At 40.7% G+C, this 26,676-nt stretch overlaps 2 protein-coding genes across 3 annotated transcripts in view; one reads left to right on the forward strand and one right to left on the reverse strand.

Annotated features, from left to right (window-relative positions):
* DNAH14 (dynein axonemal heavy chain 14) overlaps positions 1 to 2,668 on the forward strand; it is a 499,447-nt gene extending 496,779 nt beyond the window's left edge. Inside the window, exons 87-88 of the mRNA XM_058275282.1 lie at positions 1,968 to 2,114; positions 2,447 to 2,668. Of these exons, the coding sequence (XP_058131265.1) occupies positions 1,968 to 2,114; positions 2,447 to 2,656 (357 nt within the window). The 3' untranslated portion in view covers positions 2,657 to 2,668. The remainder of the gene's footprint in view (positions 1 to 1,967; positions 2,115 to 2,446) is intronic.
* A 2,194-nt stretch (positions 2,669 to 4,862) lies between these two features.
* On the reverse strand, positions 4,863 to 26,404 carry LBR (lamin B receptor). Of its 2 annotated transcripts, none has more exons than XM_058275283.2 (14): positions 26,283 to 26,404; positions 22,529 to 22,706; positions 20,717 to 20,923; positions 18,880 to 18,963; positions 18,435 to 18,627; positions 17,161 to 17,357; positions 15,213 to 15,267; positions 12,548 to 12,739; positions 11,994 to 12,097; positions 11,116 to 11,241; positions 9,256 to 9,424; positions 7,792 to 7,872; positions 7,578 to 7,700; positions 4,863 to 6,826 (listed from the first exon to the last, which is right to left on the reverse strand). In XM_058275283.2, exons 2-14 carry the CDS (start codon positions 22,691 to 22,693, stop codon positions 6,666 to 6,668), a joined length of 1,857 nt encoding a protein of 618 aa, XP_058131266.1. In that variant the 5' UTR covers positions 22,694 to 22,706; positions 26,283 to 26,404; the 3' UTR covers positions 4,863 to 6,665. The 2 variants fall into 2 exon arrangements, with proteins under 2 accessions (XP_058131266.1, XP_058131267.1); XM_058275284.1 differs by lacking the exon at positions 26,283 to 26,404 and adding an exon at positions 25,980 to 26,206.
* Positions 26,405 to 26,676: the final 272 nt, after the last annotated feature.

Genomic DNA, 26,676 nt, shown 5'->3' on the forward strand with positions numbered 1-26,676 from the left:
CAAAGGGTGGGGCAACACCACCCCCTCCTATCTTATTGGGAGGCAGGGATGGCACCACAGGTACCATCAATCTAGTGCACATGGGCCCAAAGTGCCTGCAGTTGCCAGGAGGGGCTGGTGCAGGTTCCCCAGCTTCCTCCTTGCCAGAGGTGGGGCTAGAGCCTAGGATAGGGCTGCAACCTGACCTGGGTAGAAAGAAGCCAGTCCCTACCATCACTGTGGTTTTCAATCATCCCCACTTTCCCTCATGCCAGGAATGGAGTTAATGTGGAGGTTACCGGTCTCTTTCTGACTTGGACAGGTTCAAAGTTTAGCTGTTCTTAGGATTAGGCTTTAGCCACCTAAATTTACTAATTGGTGGCTGAAGTCAGTGCTCGACTTTCTCTTCCGCCCATTTTTGGGTAATGGAGCTTCCAACTCCAGTCAGGGAATAGCTCCCAAGGCAGCTTCTGCTGCCGTGAGGGGTGGGCACTAGCCCTCATGGTGTGGAGTGTTCTCATTTTCACTGCAGATGGGCAGTCTCTGCCTTCCATTCTTCCAAAGATGTTATAGGATGCTCTTCTGGTCTCCCGGGACCCCCAGACAGGTGCTCTAGATACCCCTGGGTGATTGCACTCTAAGAACTGACTCTTAGAGCTCCTTACTCTTCCGCCATCTTGTTCCTCCTCTAATTCATTCATTTTTTTAATCAACTGTGCTAGGTACTGGGAATATTGAGATGAACGAGATAAGGCTTCTGCCTTCTGGAAGATCACAATCCATCTGATAATTATAACATTGTTTACTAGCCAAAATTTACTGAATGTTTACTACATTCCAGATACAATGCTAATTCTTACATAGTTTTATCCTCACAAATTTTTATTCTTTTATAAGTCAGGAAACTGAGGCTCAGAGGGTTAGTGGTCTGCCCAGTCATGGGATTTGAACCCAAGCCTGACTCTCCAGCCCATATCCTTTTATCTTCCTGTTTGGCTGCAAAGAGGCAGATATGGCTGGGGCCTTTTCCTGTGCCTCACTGAGGAAGAGGAGGGAATATTCTCTGATCTCCCAAAGTTGCCTTTTATCTCTAGTCTTGTCCATAACCTCCCAATCAAACTGTTCTTGGTTAAATCTCCTTTTACCAAGACCAGTTTAGAATTAAGTGAGATTATCTCCATATATTGAGAGTGTCTTTTTATAGTTTAAATCACTCCAAAATGGGCTGCTTACAAATGGCCTACAATTTGAGTTTTATGAAGACACAGGTATGCCATAGCCAAGTTGTACTAGTATAAATGAAACCACAGTGTCAAATGTATTAGATCAACTTCTTCCAAGATTTATCTGAAAGGACAACACTAGAGCAAATGCAGGGTATGAAACTTGGGGGTCACAAAGTTACAGTGCTCGGTTGCCCCCCTCCCAGCACACCTGCAGGAGAGCACATCCTTTACAAGCCCTCCGTAGGCACACCTTGAGTCATCGAGAATAGGAGCTTCAGGCACCTGAAATTTCTACTTAAGAGAACTCACGTAAACTCGTTTTATTTAACCCATTTCATATTATTCAAATATATGATATAGAACCTTTCCCAACCTTTTGAAATTTCCAGAGCCTCAATGAATAATTGTAGCTCCAATGGTAGAGCAAGGAACAAAGTTTGAACACAGCTAACTTCTGTGACTATTCGTGTTCTCTCCTTAAAAGCTGGGCTTAGGATTATAAACCTAGGAATTTGGAGTTTTACTGTGTTTGAAATACTTAGCAGTACAGGATGGTCATATAGAGGTCAACTATAAACTTGTTTAAGAGTCCAGAGAAGGTAAAGAATTAAGTATTCCTCTTAGAACCTGGGGAAACCTGCCTTGGGCAGGGTTGGTCCCAGAACCGCGGTCTGCCTCTTGATGGAGCCTCCAGTTAGGCTGCTGCTTCTATTAAAATACCCTGCCTGGGGAACCACTTACACTACCTTTCTTTGACCTTAGGGCACAGAATCCTCACATAATGGAGTCCACATTTTTGGTTTATTCATGGAGGGGGCAAGGTGGAATCATGAAAAAAAAATACTGGATGACTCACTGCCTTTTGAGATATGTTGTGATTTTCCTGAAATACATTTTTTGCCAACAAAGGTAAAAATCGAACTCTTTATCACTGCCCGAATTCCCTGATTTCAATTTAATATTGGATATAGTTAAGAAAGCAAACTTTTTAAGTAACCCAAAGTATTGCTAAAATCTAAAATAAATGCTATACTAACATCACATGCTATTTCTCAAGAATATGTAACAATCATTCTTTAAAATTAAGTTCTCCAGGCACAATTTCCCTAGCAGTTACATTAGCCACTTGACTTTAGATGTATTTAATTTGTAACAAATCCCCCAAATTAAACACATAGAAAATGTAAACTACTAGTTTGCCTTAGGTATGAAATTTGACAATTGAATTTTATTTTTTCAAGATATCTACTGAAGAACGGACTTCTAATCAGACAGCCTCAGAGCTCTATACTTTTGAATGTCCACTTTACCAGACACCTCAGAGGTCAGGAATTTTGACAACTACTGGCTTATCCACAAACTTTTTAACATCAGTGTATTTATCAACAGAGAAACCTCCTAGTCACTGGATCACAATGCGGGTTGCATTGCTGTGTGAGATAAATGAATGAGAAATAAACTTCCATCCCAAACCATATTATTTTTCATTCTACCATTATTTAGATGTTTCAAGACATTCACCTGCTGTGAATGCTTCATAAAACATCTGTGCACTCAGCCAGAATGGACAGGTTCAATCTTACTCCCATCTGTAAGTGAAAAACTTCAACATGTAGAGGAATCTTTCAGCTGCTTTTTATTCTCAGCAGATAAAACCTAACATGTAGTGTCTTTATGGACATCGAGCGTAGGTTTGACTTTTCTAAAAGTAAAAACTATAGTATTTGGCACTATATCAGGGAATGTTTTTATGAACCTGACTCCAAGATTTTATTTCTGCATATAATAAAATATAAATAGATAGCATAGTTCTTTGGAATATTTTCATGGTCTCTCTCAGTAACTGCAAACCACTGCACTGTTGGTTTGACTGCAGACTTCCAAGACAGAAACGGGACCTTCTTCTCTTAAAGTGTTGATTGCACTAGACCTCCTTCCACTGAAAAACCAATCCTGAAGATTCAGTAAATTGGATTAATATTAAAAATGTGCAGGCCAGAATTTTATTAGTTCTATTCTAATAATAAGCTATCACTACTGAGGACTAATAAGAATTCCTATATAATCCTCAGGCCATTTCTGTACTATGTGGGCATATCAGTCTGGTTTTGTAAATGAGGAAACTGGAGCTCAAAGTAACTTGCCCAAGCTGACATTGCTGGGAGGGAGCAGAGCTGGGACTCAAAGCCACATTCCTCGTCACTTTCCCTCAGCAGTGGGTCCAAAGGCAGAAAACATTTATCTCACGCGTACACAAATGAAGATCAAATAGCTCATTCTCTGTAGTAAGGTCGGGGTGGGACTTATATCCAGAACCTGACTCTCTTAACAGCTATGAACAAAACATCTACTTACTTTTGTGTAGGACATTATAGTCTGAAAGCACCATCATCAGAGCAATATAGTAAGAAGCTAACTACACACAATGCTGTGGAAAAGAATGATAAAGACCCAGTCCATGTCAGTTAGGAACCAATAATAGAATGACAAAATATAGGATTTTCACAAAGGATACAGGTTGAAGTCTTGATCCATTTACTAAGTTTATGATTTTAAAAATATGCATGACTTGCTAAAACAATACATGATTTAGGGAAACCACCAACATACAGGCCTTTTTTCCAAACAGTACAAAAATAAAGACCAATATATGAATCACGTGATGTATTTTTTTAAAGATTTATTTTTTACTTATTTCTCTCCTCTTCCCCGCCCCCCCACCCCAGTTGCCTGTTCTGTGTCAATTTTTGCTGCATGTTCTCTTTTGTCTGCTTCTGTTGTTGTCAGCGGCACAGGAATCTGTTTCTTTTTTTTGTTGCATTATCTTGCTCTGTCAGCTCTCCGTGTGTATGGTGCCTTTCCTGGGCATGCAGCACTTTTTTTCGCGCTGGGCGGCTCTCCTTACGGGGCACACTCCTTGTGCGTGGGGCTCCCCTACGCGGGGGACACCCCTGCGTGGCAGGGCACTCCTTGCGCTCATCAGCACTGCGCATGGGCCAGCTCCACACGGGTCAAGGCCTGGGGTTTGAACCGCAGACCTCCCATGTGGTAGGTGGACACCCCATCCACTGGGCCAAGTCTGCTTCCCACATGTGATATTTTTAAACTCAGTCTTGGTATTAGTGCATGTTCTGACACATCTACCTTCTGCAATATAATGTGGCATGGGGAAGGGAAATGCAGTGGTGAAGCTGCTACCTCATCTCCTAGCCCAGGCTCAGTAAAGGTCTATCAAATCGGAGGGTCACCAAGATATCCGACTAGCACAGGCAAACCCAATTGAGCACCAAACACTACTGCAGACACAGAAATGTCTCTCATACACATGTATTCTTTCAAATGGACATAGATCCTCTTATGATTAATAAAATTCACTTGAAAGTGGTACTGAATCTGATAGTTTCTTAGGTTTTTAAAAATCATTTCTCTATCTTCTCAACAACAAATAAATGGCCAATTTCTGGGAGTTGGGATCCCCAACTAGCCCCTTGAAGCTCCAACATTCTGAAAGCCTCGAGAGACAAAAATCAGTTAGCCAGGAGGCCAGTTTGCCTTTTGGATTCCCTCATGGGTGGGGCAGGGGAATGGTAATCTAAAGGCTCCTGTCTTGGTCCCAATGTCCCCAGAGTTGCAGGCAAGAAAAATGAAGCTCTAAAGTGATCAAAGCAACATCTTTTTATTTTCAACTTTATTTCCAACTTAAAATTTCATTATAAAACTTTTACTTGTCAAATAGACATATCAAAAACAAAAGTAAAAACAAATTGTAGCTCATATTATCCAAAAATTGCAGCACTGTGTTGGTAACAGGCTCTTCATTACCAGGAGAAGAATTAAATGTCCTTCTTCCTCCCCAAAAGCTTCCTTGTGTTGATCGAGTGCAGAACACGCTGGGACACTACTTTCTGATGCCAGAAGAAAAGAAGCTTTTCTGCTTACATACATCAGTACTAATAAAACACTGACACTTTACCAAAACCATGTTTAAAGGCGATAGGCTGCAGAATGCTAGAGCAAACCTATTTCATGATCACATTAACATATGCTAAATTACAGACACTTCAAATTGCAATGTGGAATGAACACTGCATATCTAAATGGCTCATATATAAAATGTATTAATTAAAATCCAAACATACAAACTATATTTATTAGAGTCCCCTATGTTTAAGATACTGAGAACAATTTAACTTTTAATACAAAAGCTTAGTGAATTTGCTACTGTTTCACTATAGCGCAATTAGTAAATGAGACGATCAACTTTACTAGAATTTAATGGCTACAGGTACCTTACACACATGCATTAAACTAAAAGAGAGAAACTAAATTATTTCCTTGAATTGTTTTTAGATGAATACTTCTAAAAGATGAACAGAACACTCCTTTTCAGGGGGTAAAGTTTTTTAAATATAAAGGATATATAAATTACAGTATAAAACTGCATGAACTGAACAGTAGCAAAAACACATTTATAAAGTCAAAAACATAGAAAAATATTAGCCTGAAGTGGCGAATTTTCAAACACCAATCTGTGTAAAAATGTTTAAATAGTGATGTTACTCCAAAAATATATATCTATTTTATTTGCAACAGTTTATAAAGGCAAACAAACACCTGCAATTGAGGTAGCAAAGCCAAATTCACAAACTTTGGGTTAAGAAAAATACTCTTCCTATGTTTTAATAGCATATTCTATACAATAAATGAATTCTAATTGTTTCAAAATTTTTCATTCACAAATGTATTACTTTACAAAACTTAATTTAAAATACTGAAAATTTTTCTGTTAAGACACTTAGCCTTGACAATTACCTCACATTCAAAATACTGTACAGAAAAATCTGAAGTCACCATATATTACATAAAAGCTATGTATTTACATTTTCAAAAGCAGTTTTAGAAGTTGAAGTTAAGCCAACTGCTATTAATGGTCCCCTTTAAAAACAGTGTCTGTAATAATTACTTATCCCTTTTTTCACATATAGCATTTAATATAGGACCAATTTTCACTTTCAAATCATGAGACTGGCAAATTATTTAATTAAAGGGAAATAAATGAAAATTCGATTATCTTAATGCAATAAAAACAAATGTATTTTTTAAGTGTTTTCATTTAGGGAAAACTAATAGGCCAAAAAAAATCAAAATTTGAAAAGTAATCTAAAACCATAAACATTAAAAGTACTCTTTTCAGTGCATTTATAATGTCTGTTTCCTGTTAAAATGCAAATTCTAACATCTTTATATTTCTCATTATGTTGTTATGACATAATAAAAATAAACACAGCTATATCAAAAAGACTTACTACTTGGCTCTCTAGCCCTGACTCAAAAAGTAATAGAAAACTTACAGATCCTGTCAGTGCAATATAGGAAGGTTTGTTTGGGATTTGTTTATTTTTGTTTTTGCAAATGGAAGCTAGAATTGCAGAGGCATTTTAAAAATGCACTAGAAGAGAATTAGTAAACGTATGGAAATATACGGTATGGCACACGCTGACAGTACTTTTCCCAAGCCAGGCCATATTTCTTTTTACAATGGTGTTCATCACGAGCTTCTCGGTGGACAAGCAATATGGTGAAGTAAATCACATAGAAATAAGGCAAAATGTGGTTAAAACCTGTAGAGAATAGTAAATAGTATTAGATATTTTTATTAACACTATATGGTCCTCCAAAAATGAACTTCATTTTCTCTAGCAATGGGGAAAACAACTAAACAACTTCTAGAATCCCACTGGTTTGTGGCAGAAAGTAATATTTGAATTAAAAGCTATTCAGAGACCACTGATTAATGATTAAACATTCTAACAATCCATCACAATCAGAACATTTGTCCTCTTATGTAATGCAAATCTCTCCAATTCTTCTTTTCCCACACTCAAGGAAGAAAAACTGCCATTCACCACAGCTGTATGGGTGCAAGAGAAACAAAACAAGGAGCACTGCAGAATGTGGGCCAAACTACCACAACACTTGCAAGGCTGCTACAGAAAACAAAACAGAATTTCTTCCTTTCTTAAGAATCAGTTTTTCAGAATCTACTCTGGGTTTACTGAGTCATGAACAAAAAGCTAAATTAATTTGCCCACACCCTGTGTATGAAGATAGGGATAGTAGGTAAATTCTTAGAAAAAAACGATTAGTTGCAGTTTAAAATTTAAAATTTTGCTTTGAGAAGTTTAAAGTAAAACTTCAGGCTCTCTGAATTCCTAACTCCCTCCAGAAGCTGGATAAATGACACGTTACATATATAAGAAAACAGCTCCCAGATCAAGAGGAGCTTGACACAAAGATTCACACTGACCCTGCCTCCTAACAAAGGGCACGTCCATCTGGCAGGGGGCTGATGCACTCAGCTTAAACACTTACCACATGGGAGGGACCAAGCCAGGGCCATAATGAGATCACCCAAGTAATTAGGGTGGCGAACAAAGCCCCACCATCCAGAAACCAGAAGACTTTTTCCCGTTGAAGTAGGAATGGTTTTTAAATCTATATGAAAATGAAAATACATTTTGAGCTTTAAACAGAAACATATTATCTTTATGTAATGTAAATAATGTACATATAAATCAATACTTACGTGCAAGCTTTGGATCAGTAGGATTTTTCCGGAATGCATTTTTCTGAGAATTCGCACATCGGAAGATAACATATCCACAAACTGTAATTTTTAAAATGTTAATAATTTAGTTATAATGTAATATTTAAAACCATCTGTAATTTCATTTTTAGAGATTATTTCTATGAGCAAATTATCTAAACCAAAGAATAGTCTGATTTCTCATGAACAATTCAAAACCTGTCAGTTCCAGAATGTCAAAAGGTGGTTTTCAGCATTCACCCGGGGAACAGCATGAAGGCGAGGCAAATATAATTACACAAAATCTAAGACAGCCCACGTTACAATGAAATAATACTAGAGTCCAGGGTAATCAAAATTATAGGATATCTCATCGGCTAGTTATTGTACTATTTACATGAACTACATAAAATAGTTTAGAATGAATAGATTATCTTGTGTGTAAATATATGCTGAATTCCATCATAAGCCTGGTAAGTTGGTAATTTTATTCAAACTTCAAAATGTCAAAATTAACAGGTCCTGACACATCACTATCACCCATCACATAGTCAAAAAAGTGGAAGAATTAACTTTACTCCCTATTTTTAGTTTAACTATAAAGGGTATATATAGTTTTGAATAACACAGCCATAGCTGATATGGATAATGGAATCAATGTTAAAACTAAACCTTAATTTTAACCAATAGATTGAATTTCTTCTTCTTCAAAGGATACCAAGTACTGTAGCACAAACAGTGCTCTGATAGAGCTGTTTAACGACAAAAGGATAAATGAAGAGAAAGATCCCCTGAAGCTAATCCACCAATGACCTTAGCTTTAGCCAAAGTGTACTCCTCACTCTTTCCAAAACATGTCTCATACTTCCCCACCACTCCACCCTTGCTCTGTTGTTCTTCTGCCTAAATTATTATCTCCCCATCCCATTTTTACCCACTGGGATTCCAAGTTCAGATTACATACTACATCCTCCAATAAGTTTACACTGCTATTCCCCAGAGGAAAGTTCTCTACCTTGAACTCCCATTATATTTGGTCTAAAAGTTCTTCTTAGAGTACTCATTCATATGCCTCTTGCCACAATTATTTGAACGTCTTACTTCTCCTATTAGAATGTAAGCTCTAGGAAGGCAATACCAAGCTTCGTACTTTTCAAGGTGCCTAGCAGAAATAGGCACTCTAATAAAGACGTTGAATCATTACTAAAACAACTCGATTACATTTAAATTAACTTACTTAAATTAACTTTATTAAATATAAAAAAGGATAGTTTGAAACTACCTATTTAGAGAGCTACTTATGAAAAAACCAGATATGAAGAATCCATCTTTTTACAAGACACAAAATCTTTTTTATTACTCAACCATCACAAATTATATCAATCTTGAGCTAACTACAGCCATTTAAAAGGACATGTTGTAAATAGGCAGCTTTCACAGCAGAAGATGAAAATTAATACTCACGTTTCAGAGCAATAATTAGAGAAGCAACTGGCCAAGAAATTTCATTTGGATGATGGACTAAATAAAAGGCTTGGACACTGTAGATAAATGGAACCCACACTAAATCTCCAAAAGCCAGCATGAATCCAAATCCATCATGGACAATGTCCATGGTGGTCAATAAAGCTTCCTGTGAAGACATAGGGAGGGAAAAAAGGAAAAGGTGGGGGTTAAAAAAGCTTCCGAGTTTGAAGTATTCAAATAACGCCCTAGTTCCGATACAGTTAACGTACAAAGGCCTATTCCCTTGGCGGCATGTATGCCACACTAGGCCATTCTGCTGCTCCATCGCTGTCACGCCACACCCTCAACTCTAGGATCCTGAAGGAAGAGATCTCCAAACTGCTCCTCCGCCTCAGGCCTCTGCTCAGGCTGTTCCCTCTGCCTGCAGTACTCTGCTCAAAGGGCAGCTTAAGCACTGCCCCCACCCCGTGCCACCTTCCTTGACCCCTCCCCAGTAGAGACAGGTACTTCTCAGATGCGACCTTCCCACCTGAGTTACTGTGCTGCAATTGTTGAAGCCACTCTCTCTGTTAGCCTCTAAAAGATAGGAACCACGTGTTCCACTTTTATCATCCCAGCAGAGCAATGTCCCCCATGGAGAGTGTTCAAAATAGGCTGAAGGAATAAGATTGCCAACTCCCTTCGTGTCAATTCCATGCACACTAACCTAACCTCTGATCATAATTTGGCTTTTCATTTAGATTTTCACAGAATAAGCTACCTGGGAACTTGGTAACCTGCTTCACTACTTCGGGTAAATTAATAAAAGTGCATTACTCCCTTCACTTCATTAAGTTGATTCATATTTGTTTGGACATCTCTGACTAGTTGGTCCGTGTTCTGCATCTCCTCCTGGTTTTTAGTTTGTTCACTGGACTGGGCCATGTCTTCCAGTTTCTTAGTACGGCTTGTAATTTTTTTTTGGTGTCTAGGCATCTGTTTATCTTGATGGGTTTATTCAGTTGATTAACTTCTCTCTCTGTTCTATGGTTTTATTTTCTTGTATACTCCCATGCGGCATAAGCCAGTATCCTAAGCCAGATCACCTCTGTACTTGCAAAGATGAAGGCTAGACTCGTGAATGCAGAGACACCACCAAGGTATTAACTCAGAAGGCCCACCTCTAAAGTGCTTCCAACTACAGCATGTACCAATGATGTATAAAAATTAGTATAAGCTCTATTTTAAAAATCACACAAAACTTTTGGTTAAAGAAAGAGTGATACCTCTAATTTATCCAAAGAGCTTTTTCTCCCATTAAAAAAAAAAAGACCATGGAACAGAAAAATAGATATCACAACATCTAAGCCCTTAGATTCACACTCTTTATGTTTAATCGAACCAATAAGACCTTTACCAGTCTTCAAGTGTCTTTCACACTGTAGGAGAAAAGCCACAAGCTTTAGAAACTCAACTTGCTTTAAACTGACTTCCTCAATGTATCATGGTTTCTTACTTTACAGCCATGTGATCAGAGTTCTTTGTATATTGTAAATACCAATAATAAAACATTTTCCCATTATTGAAGAACTAGCTGCTTCTCGGCAATCCAAATAAACACCACCCCAATTTGATGATCATCTGTCCATCCATTTTCCTGTGATGTATTAACTAAGAAAAGACTATGTGACCTCACAGCTGGTCATCGTCACGTGTTGGTGCTCACTGTGTGCATCGTCCAAATGTTTTACATGGTCTGTCTCAGTGCATCCTCCCACTGTCCTGTGAGGCAGGTCTGTTAACTCTCACCTTGTACATAAGAAGCTGACCCACCCACACCCAAATCTGCCTGACTCCAAGGCCTCTGCTCTGAATTACCTCATTCCAAAGAGCATCCACCACATAGAAGAGCTGGAAACTGTTAACCAAAACCATTGCTAAGGATGGAGCTGCACGATTCTGTAATTTCATCTCAGCCAAAAGCATCACCAAGTTAATAAACACCTGAAAATGAGGAGGAACAAAGAGTTTCAAGCTATCACCCTAGAGATACTTAGAAACTACAAAGGAAAAGAGAGTAACTTTATAGCTAAGAAACCTGGCAGACACTGCCTTAACCAATGACACACCACAGTAATAAGACATACCACCAATGCCATGGAACCCTGAAGAGGGACACAATACCATTTTTGTGGTATTCTTACCCAAAACACATAACCTCACTTCAGTAAATTAGGAAACATTCAACTGACCTAAATTGAGGAACATTCTACAAAATAATGGACCAGTAGTCTTAAAAGTGTCAAGGTTATAAAAGATGAGGAAAGACTAAGGAACTGTTACAGACAAGAGGGGAAATGGAATGAGGGGCATGAGGGAACTCTTTGCTCTATTTTTGTAAATTTCCCATAATTAAAATTAGTTCAAAATATTTTTAAGAAGGGAAGACAATACAGTTTTTTCTTAAATGAATTCATCCACATTACCACTTTCCTATATAAATATAAAGTGATATAATCAAAATGAAACAAAGTCAAACTCCTTAATATTTAATAACCTATAACAGGGCATCTCAAACTTCTGGATTATACTTACAGTAAGAAAACACTTTGTTTTAAGTAGATTTATGGAAAACTGTGAACATTCCTGAAAATATACCATACACTTCTTAGTATAAAATCTGTCTACATTTCCAAATGCAAGAGTAATCTGTACTATTGAATTAATTTTGAAAAAAAAAAAAAAAAAGGACATACCCATCCAATCAATCCAGGGCGCAATTCACAGAAGTATTTGAGGTCAAAAGTACCAATTCGAGGATTTAATTCACGGCCAATGAAGAAATCATAGACAGCATTTCCTGAGGAGGGAAAAGATTTTACCCAAACAGTGTTCCAAACAACCACAGGCTTTGAAACTGCACCACTGCCTACTCTCCAGGGAGCACCGTTCACTCGTACCAGGAGCCTGGCACAGCCAGCGGAGGCAGTGACCTGGTGTTATGAGAGAAGAGGCAACGGTGGGACTGAGGGGATCTAGGCATGGCTGCCCCACTAAAAGGGCAGCTGCCTCCAAGTTATTAAAATGTTTTACTGTCAAGTGACTAAAAAGGAAGGGAAAAAAGAATAGGAAAGAATGAGGAAAAAACACGAAGTTTTTTCCTTTAAATTTATTTTTCCTTAAATTTTTATTGTCTTTTTATTTTTCTTATGCTCTTCATCTCCAAAAATGAAGTCTACTCAAGTCTAGAAGTAGCTGACGGGACTCCGGGATGCACGTGTTCACAACCCATTTTATTAACATTGCTCACCAGAATTAGCAGGTGATAGTTCATCCCGGGGTGCTTGCAAAGACCGTACATAGAGGTAAATGCTCAGGACCACAGAGAAAACAAGAGCTGCCAGTGCAAACTGAAAGATGTGATTGTACACATAGTAAAGCTCCACGCCCCAGAAAGAGGATGCGCCGATGACTGCAGATGTCAGGATAAAAGCATAGAATCCTTTAAAAAAGGCAAAAAATTCACGTTAACCCAGAGGTCACACAAGATTTATACTACTGTGAAACAGTATTATTTTTTAAAGTCTTAATTTCATTATTCAGGCCAAATGCACACAAATATATAAACACTAAATGCCTCTGAGACATAATTTTCAATGTAGATACCATATTTTCTCACATAATTTTTCAAATATTTAATACACTGTTCTCTCTTTTATTGCAAAAGGTCATGATCAGCTTTTAATTAAGACAGGAATGCTGAAAGGGAATGCATAAAAATTCACTGTCAAAAAGCTGAAAGGAACCTTGGATATCACATAATCCGAACTCTCAAGCCCAAGTCAAATGGCTAATCATTAACAGCAGGGCCGAACACACATTTTAAAGTCTAATGCTGTTACCTAATGGCAGGACAATCTTGGCAGTTATAGAATTATAAATATTTATACTTGGCCTAACTTGGTCAATAATGATTTCAAAAGTCTAGTCATATTCTGCTACCCAGAGCACAGACCACAAGACCCTACCATCAAAGCAAAGGCCACAAGACAAACACCTCCCAAGGCCAGGCAGGGGACTGAGCACAACCATTGGTGGAAAATGCCCAGTGGGGGCTGCTGCGCACAGACATGCACATATTTAATTCCAAATGGAGGCCCCACAGGAAGAACTCTTGTTCCATGCTAGTGTAGTTGATGCTAACCAGCAAACACGGAGAGAGGATCAGTGGACTAGCAGCTTTTCCTTTTGGCTACAGAAATAGTTTTACTTTCAGGAGTTGAGTCCCTGCAACAGCTGGGTTCCAACAATGGCCTCAAATTATATTTGCATAAATAGAGAAAGAGGTAGTTATTTTTTATTATTATTTTTATAAGAATTCTAAAAGAAAAGTTTTGAAAGTACAATTATCATTCTGACTTATTGTTTAAATCCAGATTTCTCACATATCTTCCAAAGACATTAACTTTTTCTTTACCTTTTTAAAATAGTCATTTAAATTTCATAAAATTTATGAATATTAAAGAAAAATAATGATAAAGCAGGTTTTTTGCTCTCTAGCCTACATGGATTACAATTTATCACTCAAAATTTCTTAGACATCTCTAGAATATAAAGGTAAAAGCTCATAAAATTAAGTCTCATAATCCTAGAACCACAGTAACTAGATGAGGATAATTTTTAAAAAAGAACCAAGCAACTAATCCAGTCAGTCTTCCACTCTTAACAGCTTCATGTCCAAGTTCTTTGCTCTATCTCTGAGCATACAATATCCCTCCAAGGGGATACCAAAAAATAAAACAAAATTGAGAAAAGATAGAAAATCCTGGAAAACACAAATATGAAGAGACTTGATGGCAAAAAGTAAACCCACCTCTCACCACTGTCAGTTTTACTGCTGCTGCATACAACTAGAGAGAGGAGATATGACAAAGATTCTAAATCCTGTTCCATCAGCTAAGGAATTTGGTAAAAGCAAATGAAAAGTCTGACAGGAGCTGCAAAGAGGAGATAAGCATCCACAATGGGCCAGGAACTGAGATCAGTTAGATGCTGTACATGCTCAGCACTGAAAGGCAGAAGAATGTCTAAAATATTTTTGGCTTCCCTTTTAGAACCCAATGGAGTGATTTCCGAGACAATGAATGCTAGGTAAGTTATTAAACAAAAGGTATTACGAAAGTTAAAAAGAAAAGTAAGAACTGATAAGATAAAAAATGGCCAAGAATTAGTAAAATGGAGACTTGACCAAGTCCACGCTCACGCAGTGAAGAGTGCCTCCTACGTGCCCAGCACTTCTCCCGGCACCAGGGCACCAGAAATGTGCACAACCAAGTCCCAGGCCATGAGCCTATGGTCTTGTGTGAGGGAGACCCACAGCGAACAAATAAATTCGTATCATTAAGGGACAACTGCCACAGAGAAAAACAAAATACAGTGAGGGAGAGAACATGATCTGAAGGCTTTTCTGAAGAGATAAACATTTGAGCAAAGATGTGACAGAGGTGAAGCCAGCCGTCAAACATTCTGGGGGGAGTTCTCCAGACAAAGGTCCTGAGAAGAGACCGTGTGGCACATACTCAAGACAGCCCAGAAGCCAACTGGCTGGAACACAGCAAGCAAGGTGAGGGCAGCTAATGGAGGGAAGGAATGGCCAGGAAGCCACATCAGCACAGGGCTTCATGACCACGAAAATGACTCCAAGTGATAAAACAGGAACACAGAAAAAAATTTCCAACAGTGGTAAATGCTACTGAGAAAATAAAAGAGGATAATAGGAACGAGTGACTGAGGGACTATATTACTTTATATGATAAAACTTTTACATCTGGCTGCAATGGTAAGCAGCCTGTCCTTCTAACTACTAAGAGATCATTTATTATTCACTACCATGGTGTGATCAGCATTAACAGTTTCAGTACAACACTCAAAAGTTTAAGTTATCATGAATTTGAGTCCTTAAAAAAAAAAATCACCATTTATTCTATACTTGAGTCGTCTTCCATTAATAAGAGGTGTTCCTTCTACAACCTTAAAAGAAAAAAAAATTAAAAATTAAAAAAGCATAACACTTTATCATCATATATATATGACGAAGCAATTCCACCCTCAGAAATTTATCATAAGTATTGCAATATTTCACCTCATGCCACCAATTCTAAACAATCTCTGCTCCACCATAAGACTGAATGTGCTTTTTTTTTTTTGAGGTACTAGGGGTGCCAGGGCTCAACCACCAAACCACATCCGCTTCCCTGAGTTGGCTTTTTTGTTTAGTTTTTTTTTTTTTTTTTCAGGAAGTACCAGGAACTGAACCTGGGACCTCCCATGTAGAAGGTGGGCACTCAATCAATTGAGCCACATCTGCTCCCTAAATGTGCTTTAAATACCTTTTTATCTAGTCAATCCCTAGCTCAAAAATCTTCAATGGCGTCTCAACGCTCACAAAACAGAGTACAAAGTCCTCAGTTTTACATCCATGATGTACTTTTCAGTCAAGTTCCACCCTCTCTGAAGTTCAATCTGTATCATGGGTCTTCCGAATCTACCATGGCCTATGTGCTGTTTGAGAATATATGCTCATCTACTTATCTTGCTCCGTTACTTACACATCTGCGCTCACTCGTTATTTAGTCATTTCATGTCATTCTTTTATCACCAATAAGAGAACTGTGCCTACTTCATGGACTGGGATCATTTAATCTCACTTGGAATCACCCACAGCCTTTAGCACAGGGAAACGTAACAAAAGGCACTCAATAAATACACAACTTGAACTGGGTGAGTTAAAATAAAAAGTCCACTTGCCAAATAGCAGACACATTTTACTTCCCAAAATAACTATCCAGAAATGCAGCAATTCATTTTAAACTGTAAAATACTAATATGGTATCATCTGTCTTGGGCTAAACTACTTTAACCTTTGATTAGCTATGAAAGTGAGCCCAGTGGAAGCAGAAGAGGAAAGAAAATGTAAAACCTATTGAGATCATAGGATAGCAAAACCCTACATGCTAATTTCAAATGATCCTTATCTATTAGTATCTAGTTTGAACTAGACTTCCCCTGTGTTAATTTGAATTTGTGATTCTGACTGTACAACCTCACCATAAAAATATCTGAAGTTCCATATCACAAAAACCCTTCTCTAGTCAATAATGTTATACCATGCCAGAGTATTTAAAACATGCAGTTCTATCCCCCTCTCATTGGCATTTGCCAAATCCAAGTAAAACTGATCCTTTAGTTTACAGACAGTTGGCAAACTTGTAAAGCCCAAAGAGTCAGATCTTTAAATAAATTATTTATTGCTTAGGAAATCTCATGTTACTTTAAATATACCTAAATATATTATTCTATAGGAAAAAGAAAAAACTACACTAAGCAATGGAGACAAGGTTTAAGGATACGGCATGAGTTTAAAATGTTCCTGTCAACAAATTTCTGAAAGGTATGAAAATTAGAACCTCTCACAATATTAAACAAAAAAAGTAAAAAACACAGTATAAGTTCTATTTGAACTCAGCATCCCATCTATTGATAAGTTAAATTCTGCACATTAAATGACATAGAGGAGAAAACCATTTTCTTCCAGGAACTTCTACCATTAATCAGAGTATTTTACAAGACAGCTTATTATTAAGTTCAGCATTTTAGATGGCTGTCATGCTAATATACAAAACCGCATATTCTTTTCTTTTTTATTTGATTTGGAAAGTTATACAAGAAACCTCCATATGATTTTTCAAAGTTCTGTTTCATAAGCAAGTGTTAAGAGTTCACAAGGAGTGGTGGCTTAACAAAACAAAGTTTTGGTAGTTCTGATCAAGGACGACCCCTAACACACTTCAACTTATTTATATGACCATGGGAAAGAGACAAGAAAAATCTCACAATAAAATTACCTTACTAACAAAAACTTACCTTTCCAATTGGCAGTAGGTAGAACAGAACTTGAAGAAAAAACCAGAGAAGGTAGAACCCCAATACTCTGGTTTCCCATAAATCACACAAAGCTGGCAAAGGAGGAGGAAAATTCAGAAGACTGGGGTCTGCCTGTCTACACATCAACAGCAACAGGAAGAGGAAAACAGGCAGGCCAAGCATGGTGAGAAATGCACCTGCAAACAAACATTGAAGGCTCAAATCTTAATTCAGTTTGATTTTTTCAAAGAATCATTTGATTTTTTTAAGGTCAGAACTCAAGTCTGGTTAGCTGTTTGACCAATTTCTCATGTACCATCAATAACTCCTAATCTCTACCTGTCACATCCAATAGGCAAGCAAACATGGGCATTAAAGTGATATGAGAACAGCTTGTCTAACACTGAACAGCTACATCCCACTTCAGAAGCCCTAAAACGTTTAAAATGCAACCACTATAGGAGCAAAACTGTTGAAAGTCTAGACAAACTGGAGATCAGAACATTTAAAAATTATCAGTCTAATCTTAAAAAGAAAAATCTTAGCATCTCTTAAGTTTCTAACAATTGAAATAGTATCACATTCGTGTAGCACACGGACGGACTGTAAAGTGATGCTGCTGCACACTGTCTTTAACAGACCAGCTAGTAGCCAGGTACAATCGACAAAATACAAAGCAATTAGGCCATGTGGCCATGAGCCATTTAGCCAAGAAGTATTTTCCTTCATGATCTCGTAAAATTTCACCAGTTCTACTCACTCAATAACCCCAAACCTTTGAACACTTCAGATCTTGAACCCCCACTAATCAACCCATCCAGCAGGTAGAACAGACCCCATGACCCACGTTATGTATGCAGCTTCTTCCTACTGCTATTGACAAAGCCAGGCCTTAGTCCTCTCAGGCCTCATTATTAGCAGAGTTCCTCTGCCCTAATCATTTATCATCCTTCCTATATATAACTGCCAGATTGACCTTTTCATCACTGCTTTGCAAGTCTCTGCTTAAAACCTTTTAAGAGGTTGCCAAAACTTGAGCTAAAGTCACTCTGGCATCTTTTCTATTTCATGACCATGCCCCAAATGTTCCCACTCAGACCTTTGCATGTGCTGCTGCTTCTGACTGAAGGCTGTTCCCCCAGACTCCCACCTGGCTCGTTACCTTCATAATCAGAGTCCTTCATAAAGAGGCTTTTCTTGTCTACCTTATAGCAACCCCCAACCCCCAACCCCAACCCCACCCACACGCCCCCCACACCAGTTCTAATGCCTACCAGGTACTCCTCCAAACTCCAAATCCTTTGTCTCTGTGGCTGTTGCTTCAAAGGTGCTCAACGATGTAGGTTCTTTTGGAATAATTTTTTCTTCCTTAGAATCTATTTCTTTAAATTTGAACTCTTCTCTTCTTGGACGAAGGCTATACTGTGTAGATATATAGCTACTTTCTTGTGGAAAATGTAGTTTTTCCTAATTAAAAATAAAAATACTAAATATCTGTAATTAACAGCTATCACTAACACTACCACATTAACAGTACCTCAATATACCTGTTTACTATATTATAAGAATAAATTTTAAATTACATTCAATCCAAACACCTTAAAGGCAGAATTTTAGAAAAGACTATAGGAAAATATGATTTTTTTTTAATGTGCTTCATTAAGGAAAGCCACTTTAACAAAGGAAAAAATTACCTGAGATGAAAATGAACACTCGTACCTGCAAGTTTTTTTGAGGCATGTCGTTCCTTTCTATGCGTTCAGGCTCCCCATTGTATCTACTGATGCTATTTCCAAAGGGCTTCTAAATTGAAGAATGTAAAATGTTTTAATTGTAAAAACCATAACTTTTTAAAAGAACATAGTGGTAAAAATTTACCCCTATGAAATCAAGCAATTAAGAAAGACCGAAGGGAAGCGGACACGGCTCAACTGATAGAGCGTCTGTCTACCATATGGAGGGTCCAGGGTTCGATCCCTAGGGTCTCCTGACCCATGTGGTGAGCTGGCCCACGCTCAGTGCTGATGTGTGCAAGGAGTGCCCCACATGCAAGAAGTGCGCCCTGCATGGAGAGCCGCTCCACGTGAAAAAAGCACAGGCTGCCCAGGAGTGGCGCTGCACACAAGGAGAGCTGACACAGCGAAATGATGCAACAAAAAAGAGACGCAGTTTCCCAGTGCCACCAGATAATGCAAGTGGATGCAGAAGAACATACAGTGAATGGACACAGGTAGCAAAAGATTTTTGGTAATGCATGGCTGAAATCTATCACTTTGCTCCTTTTATAAGTCACTGAGAAATTATAACAGTAATAAAACAATAGTAGAAAAATTAAGAACACCAGTATATCCTTTGGGGGCCAGCTAATAAAGGACAGCATTAATATAATATCAAGTTCTAGTTCAAATCAAACTGAGCAATGATAATACTCAACATAAATTTAAGTTTACTACAGTGCCTATGAGCCTAGAAGCTATACTTCTCAGTTTTTCAAATGTCTAGTATATAATCTATAGCAAGGATTCTTAACCTTTTTTGTTCCATGGACCCTTTTGCCAGTCAGGTAAAAATCAGACCCCTTAATAAGTCCACACTATACTGTGTATTATTTAATAAATATATCACACCTGCACCAAAACGTCCCCACAGCAATAATGTTATGTTATTTTGTATTTCAATTCAAGTTCACGGACCCCTGGTTAAGAACCCCTGATCTATTACAACCACAAATGTAATCCTGTAACACAGCTAGTCAACTGCCCCTAAACCATGGATTTTATTAAATGAATAAACATATGGTAACAGGATACACCCACAGGGAGACAAATTACTGCACAAGATAATTAGGAGGCAAAATGAACAATGATGTTCAAAGCTCCGCACAGCATAAGTGCGGTCTTTCAGATGTAACACACAACCCTCAATTCTACAACGAATTGTAGAATTGCACTCCTGATAAAAATCAAAGCCTATTATGTGGCTTTTGGGCCACCAGGTTACACTGTAAAAAATATAACTGTCGCTATATGCTAAAAATGAATGTGTAACAAGAGAGGTACACAACACTTTTTCCTTAGCCCCCGTCACCCAACTGATGACAAAAATGGTCAAACTCAACAGTAATTATCAAATGAAAACAGCTGAAAATCTTTGGCATGCACATTGGCTTAAAATACTATCATTATTCTGCTAAGAATGAGAAAATGGGGGTTATGTATTACTGGTATTGGTATAAACTTTCTAAAGGCAACTGGGCAATAAGTATCAAAAGTATCAAATCTGCTCTAGTCATTTGATCAGTTCCACTTGTAAGAATGCATCCTAAAGAAGCAATCAGATGCTGTGTATTTGTTTACAATACCTAAAATTTAGAAAGAAAAAAATAAGTGCTGACTCTACAATTTACATCTATATAATTTAGGGTATAATGACATTTTTATATATTAACTGCAAACAATTTGAGTAAATATGTAAATTAAAAGGAAGACTATGACACCTCAATGTTTTAAACAGACAAAATACTGTGTACAGATCAAGATATCCAAAATATAAGTACCAAAACCAGTGGAGTCAATTTAACTTCCAATATTTCCTTCCTTGATTCCTTAACATCTGCCTGGTGGGAAGCAGAGGCAGATCGACGGGAGGTTTTGGGTGGCCGGCCAGGGGATCTGGAGCGTGACCTTGACCGACTCCCTCGCGGGCGTCTGGAGGGAGAACTTGAGGAAGAGCCACTTTTCCTTTGCCTAAAGGAAGTTAAAGGCTAAAGGGAGAGAAAGAGGCAAAACACTTTACTACAAATCATAACTACACACAGGCAGTCCCAAACTAGTAGAGGATAACAAAGGCAATAATGGCTATTATTAACTCTAGAACCATCACTGGATAGTGTGGAATCTTGAGAATTGATCAGATAAAGCCAATGAAAAAGGGTACAACAATAATCCTTCTCTCATGAGTCAAATACAGCCTTTGTGCTCCTGAAAGTTGAGTACTCCCATGAAATGAATGTATCTAAACCAATCAGCTATACATTTTCAACTTACACAAAAAGAACAATTCAGTGATAAAAACTAAGACAGGCCAAAAGAAATTAGTGCGTGCGCGTACGCGCACACACACAGAGAATTTGGCCCCTAGATTTACTCTGAATAAAACACACCAGCAGATCTTAAAAACAAAGCAGAAGCTTGGATTCTTAGCAATGCTTACCCAGCCCTTGCCAGCTCCAAACCTCTCCTCCCTGCAGCTACCAGGGATCTAAGGGGGGTCAGCACTCACTCCAGGCCAAATCCCGCCCACACTGCCTGCTTTTATGTGGCCTGCAAGCTAAGAACAGACTTCACGTTTTTAAATGGTTGCAAACAAAAATCAAAAGAACAATACTTTGTGAGACATGAAAATTACATGAAATTCAAATTTTGATGTCCATAAATAAAGTTATATTGGGACAGAAATATGCATAGTTACATATCACCTGCAACAGAGACTACAATCCACAAAGCTAAAATATTTACTACCTGTACCTTTACTCAAAGGTTTGCCAATCCCTGTTCTAGACCACTCAAAGTCTGACCCACAGTCTACCAGTCCAAGAACTGTTTGTTACTGATCCATAAGTTAAGGACTAAATTGAGAATGGATATTTAGAAAACTTTTTTTAGCATTTTGACAAAGTAACTTTATGCCTATTGAATCTGATGATAAAAATTGGGGGCTTTTATTTTATGTCTTTTTTTCCATTTTCACAGAATTTCACATAAGTCTTTGTACACCACAGATTAGATATTTTTTTTAAAAAAACAGGCCCTTACCATATAGATCGAAAAACCCTGGGCTAAACTCAAATCCAATCTAATTAGTATCACTCTCCTGATTAAATCCTCAATGTTCAAAATAAGCCCAAATGCCTGAGCATGGAAAGTAAAAACCCCTCTAGTTCTGGCTCCTGCTTAACCCTCCTAGATGCACATGGCTGCCTGCGTCCCTAACTGCCCCCCACCCACCTTTTGTGTGCGGCTCTCTGCTTTAGCAGTTGTGGTCACCTAAGTTTTCCTCCCTGGCCTCAGTACTCTCCTCCAGAAAGCCTGCCCCGCACTCTATGAGCTCCAGCACCACCACCGTAAACTTCAATCATGGACCATATTAAACCCAGGGAAATGGTCAATGTTAAATATCTGTCTCCCCCATTAGACTAAGAGCTTCTTGGGGGTACTATGCCTCATGTGTATATTCCCAGGGCCAAAATCAGTGTCTGAACATAGCAGGAGCTGGACCCTGTGCCTCCAAGTGGAAAAAGAGCTATGCATACCTAGAGTTACTTCCCATTTATGATAAACACACTCTGGGAAACCAAAGGAGCACTTACCTTGATATCATTCTCTTTCAATTCAAGTTCGGTTCCATCTTTGTATTTCACAGTGTAAAGCTGGGAGCTGCTGTCATGGCTCAGAATTTCTACTTCATAATAAAGCGAACTCCCAGGCCATCGACCTCTCACCACTTCACCGTTGGCAAATTTCCTACTTGGCATTTTCTAAATTGATCTGAACAGTTTTAATGAACAAAACTTGGAGTCAGTACATACAATATATACTTAACTTTTGACCTGTTTCACAGGTTGATTGCTAAAATACAGCTTTCCAAAATAGTCAAGATTATAGAGTGAGACCGGCCTCTAGAAGAGCAGGTGTACAGGCCCTTATTTTAGAGATGGGAAAACTGAAGCTTGAATATGTTTACTGTTTTGTCCAAGGATATAAAAACAGAAAGCACAAAATAGCAGTTATAACAATATAGAGATTGCCCTTTCTGCTAAATCACATCTTACTGGAATCGCTTTTTAGAGATTGTGGCACACATAAGTAACACTAAGGTTAATGATGACTACACATTGTAGGCACCAAATGGTTGTATTGTGCCAAATGCTATCCACATAGGGTGAACATATTTCTTGCTAATCAAAAATCAGTGTACACTTTGTGTGAATCTATTTACCTTAAAAAAAGACAATAATTTAAAAAATAAAAAAAATCAGTGTATACTCTTACAAAGGATACATTTTGTAATTTGTGAATTTGTATATAGTCTTGTAAAAGTTTACAATGCATTTAATTATACATTCAACAAATTACCTCTATTGAAAATAAGAAACTCTGAAATAGACTGGGAAAAATCAGAGATGTTTATTTAACCTGACTATAGAGGAAAAATAATTCCAAATCTACAGTGAGCGGCAAACTTGAGATTCTTTCATAAAGCTTTCAATTCTTATAGCTAAGGTCTCAAATGCATATACCAAGTAATAACTCTGCCTACCACCTGCCTGGGCCACCACGTACCCAGACCTCGTCCCACCTCTAGATTCTCAAGCCTATGGCAGATACTGACCCCAATCATAACATTTTTTCCCCCCAATGAACCAAAAACATAGCCCGGGAAGACTTTAACAGGCAGTACTACAAGAATCTGCTGGAGTTGGCACTCACATAAAGCCTACTTGCTACCCTTTTTCAAATATCAGCTGATTGCTGGGTGCTTCCAGCTCCTAGGTAGTAACAAATTCTCTTCCTCCACTACCAGCAGACTCCACATTTCCACGCAACAAAACCAGTTCCTCTGACCTTCTCCCACACCAAATGAACTATCTGCCGCCTAGTCCAAGAAACAGAATATGCTAGAAATGCACTCTCCCTCTAAACCAATTAAGCAATTTCCAATATATCATCTAAGCATACACTCATTTCTCACCCGCTGTTGAGAAGAGTTGACTATACAGTAACAATGACATTTAAGGAGAACTTTTGAAGATTCTGTGGGGTTAAGAAAAGAGAAAGCTCCCGTACCCGACCACTCCCCTCCCCCACGTTCCCCTCCCCGCACGAAAGTCTTTCCTAGTACCACAGTTCTTCCCTGTTAATCACCTGAGAACAAGCTTAACAAGGGTAGCTTGTTTAAACAGATGGCAGGTATGGTAGGTAGGCTGGGAGATGGAAGGTGATTAGAGGCTATCAGTCACTGACTTTACGCCTTAGTTAAGAGACTGCATTCTTCCCAACACCTAGAGATGGCATCCCTGGGTAATGAATGGGTTTGCCTTAGAATGGTGGAGAAGGAGCCCAGAAGCTCTGTGGACCAAGTAAGCCTGAGGGGCACTTGGGAAGCAGGGGACAGTGGACACCTTGGGCTGTGGGGAGGAGGTACAAAAAGGGAAGAGGACAACAAGTTTTGCCTATTTCAACATTTAGCTCAGAGCCTCCAAATACTAAGAAAGAGGAAGTAAATGCTCCCTCCTCTTTCCCCTTCTGCCCCACCCTCCTCCCTGGATCCCCCAAATCAAGGCTGTTACTGGTACTAGTTCTACATTGGTCAACCAGGGTTTAGAAAGGCTAGCCGGGAAGAGTACCCAAAACTCACAGCTCTCTCCACCAAGATGCCTTTCAAGTTTCACACAGCAATTTACAAAGCTTAAAAGCACAGTCCCTTCAGGACGTAGGGGCTACCTGCATTTTAGAAATGCCCTTGAACAGGTTCTGTATCTTTTTAAAAATTTATTAATTGGCATCTTTCTGTTGCACGAATTACATACCACATACACAGTATCTACACAGGTCAAGGCCAAAAAGACTTTTCTGTTAGGAGTTAAATAAAATATTTTGGGTTAAACAAATTAAGACATCTGGTGCGTATCTATTAGCTCTAAGCGTCATTTTTTTAAAAAAGACGAGTTGGAACTAGATCTTTCACAGGGTGGCGGAAAGACAAAAAACCCAGTACTGTCCTTAGGAAACTGCCTCCTTATATACAAAGGGAGCCAGCACATTGTGTGCATCGCCACTTTGTGACAATGCAGTGCAACCCATCCAAATCCAGTCTCCCAGAGCAGTGAACCAGGCAGGGAAGACCCGAAACCCCAACCACTGTGCAGGTCATCGTTCACTCGCTAGGGAGTCCAGACACCCACGGGTCTTCCCCTAGAAGGGATGCTTTAGTCAAGTATCTCTGAAAAGAAAAAGTGTTTACTGAACACAACGTTCTCACAGCCCGTGAGCAGTGGCAACATGGGGACCCCTCGGGCTTTTCTCTATCAAGCCGCACGCTTTGCTAGCTTCAGTGGCAACCGGCACAGACACCCTCACACATTTCAGGAATCCCTACACTTTTTTTGTGTTTTTTTGCCTTTAACCGGTCACCACTTAACGTGACAAGTTTCTTCTGCTCTTCTCCGCAGACCACAGCGTTACAAGGGTCTTGGGTCGCCCGCCCTCCACTCTCCCATCAGGCAGCTCCAACGCACGCCCGCGCCCTCCCTCCCCTGCGCCCGCCGGGGGCCGGCTGGGCAGGAACCCCGGGCTCGCCTGCGCCGCTGCACCGTGGAAAAGGAAATGCCACCCCCCTGGCCGTACAGGGGGGCGGCCCGGCTTCGCCCCGGTGACACACACCTGCAGCAGCCCGCGGCGCCCGGGCCCTCCCGCCGCCCTCCCCGGCCGCGCCCGGCCTCCAGGGCCCCCCCGACGGCGGTCGCCGCGGTTCCTACGCGCGGACGTCCCGAGGCGACGGCAGGGCCCTCGGGGCGGGCCCGCGGCGGACAGCGGCGGGCTGCGGGCCAGGCCGAGCCTTCTGGGGAGGCGCCTGGACAAAGCCCTGGACGGCCGCGGGCGCGGGGGCCGCGCCAGGGGAGCGCGGCGCGCCGGCCTGACGGGGACTGAGAGCGCCCGCAGGCAACGCGGCCTCCGCACGCCCCGGGGCGGGCGGGGCGGGCAGGGGCCCGGCGACGGGCAGGGCGCCGCCCGCTCCCCTCAGGCCGCCGGCCCGCTCACCTGTCAGAGCGCCGCCAGGCCGCGGGCCTGCAGGCGGGGACCGCGCCCGGGCCGAGCCGCGAAACAGCCCTCCCGCGACCTCGGGTCCCACGACGCGGCGCGGCCAAGATGGAGGGAAACGCCCGCAATTTGAAACCCGCGGCTCCACTTCCGCAGGGCTCAGGCCCGGGGCGGCTCAGGCCTCCCGCCGCGGCCCCGACCGCGCGGAGGCGCGCATGCGCGGCCCCGGCCCCGGCCCGCCCGACCCCGCGGCAGCCGCCCGCCAGTCCCGGCCGTGCCGAGGTCCGCGGCGGGGGCGCTCACCTGCGCCGGCTCCGGCGGGAACGCGGTCGCCTCCGGCAGGATCGCCCACCTCCGGGCGGCGGTTGCGCGCGCGCCACTCCCGCCCGCCGCGCTCCCGCGGCCCGGCCGCGCGCCGCCCGCCCCGCCCCTCGGGCGCGGACGCCCAGGGCTCCCATTGGCCCCACGGCCTTTTGAATTCTCCCCGGCGCCGCCGATTGGCCGCGCGCTGCGGCGTCCCCGCCCCGCCCTGAGACGCCCGCGAGGCCTCGCGGGGTGGGGCGCTTATCTCCGGCGCCAGGTGCCCCGCGGCCCTCAGCCGGCGGCCTCACGCCCGCGCGCTCCCTCCCGCCGTCGCCGCGGCCCTCGGGCGAGGAGCAGCAGAGGATGCGGCCTTCGAGGTGGCTTGGCGAAAGTA

This window comes from Dasypus novemcinctus, chromosome 13 (assembly GCF_030445035.2).
Source record: "Dasypus novemcinctus isolate mDasNov1 chromosome 13, mDasNov1.1.hap2, whole genome shotgun sequence".
NCBI classification, from domain to species: Eukaryota; Metazoa; Chordata; class Mammalia; order Cingulata; family Dasypodidae; genus Dasypus; species Dasypus novemcinctus.

Excerpts from the sequence above, each read along its gene's own strand:
- LBR (XM_058275283.2), bottom strand. The coding sequence starts at position 22,693 with ATGCCAAGTAGGAAATTTGCCAACGGTGAAGTGGTGAGAGGTCGATGG. Across the intron at positions 20,924-22,528 it reads TGAAAGAGAATGATATCAAG|CCTTTAACTTCCTTTAGGCA; the intron begins GTAAGTGCTCCT and ends CTCTCCCTTTAG. Across the intron at positions 12,740-15,212 it reads ACTCAAGTATAGAATAAATG|GATTCTATGCTTTTATCCTG; the intron begins GTGATTTTTTTT and ends CCTTTTTTAAAG.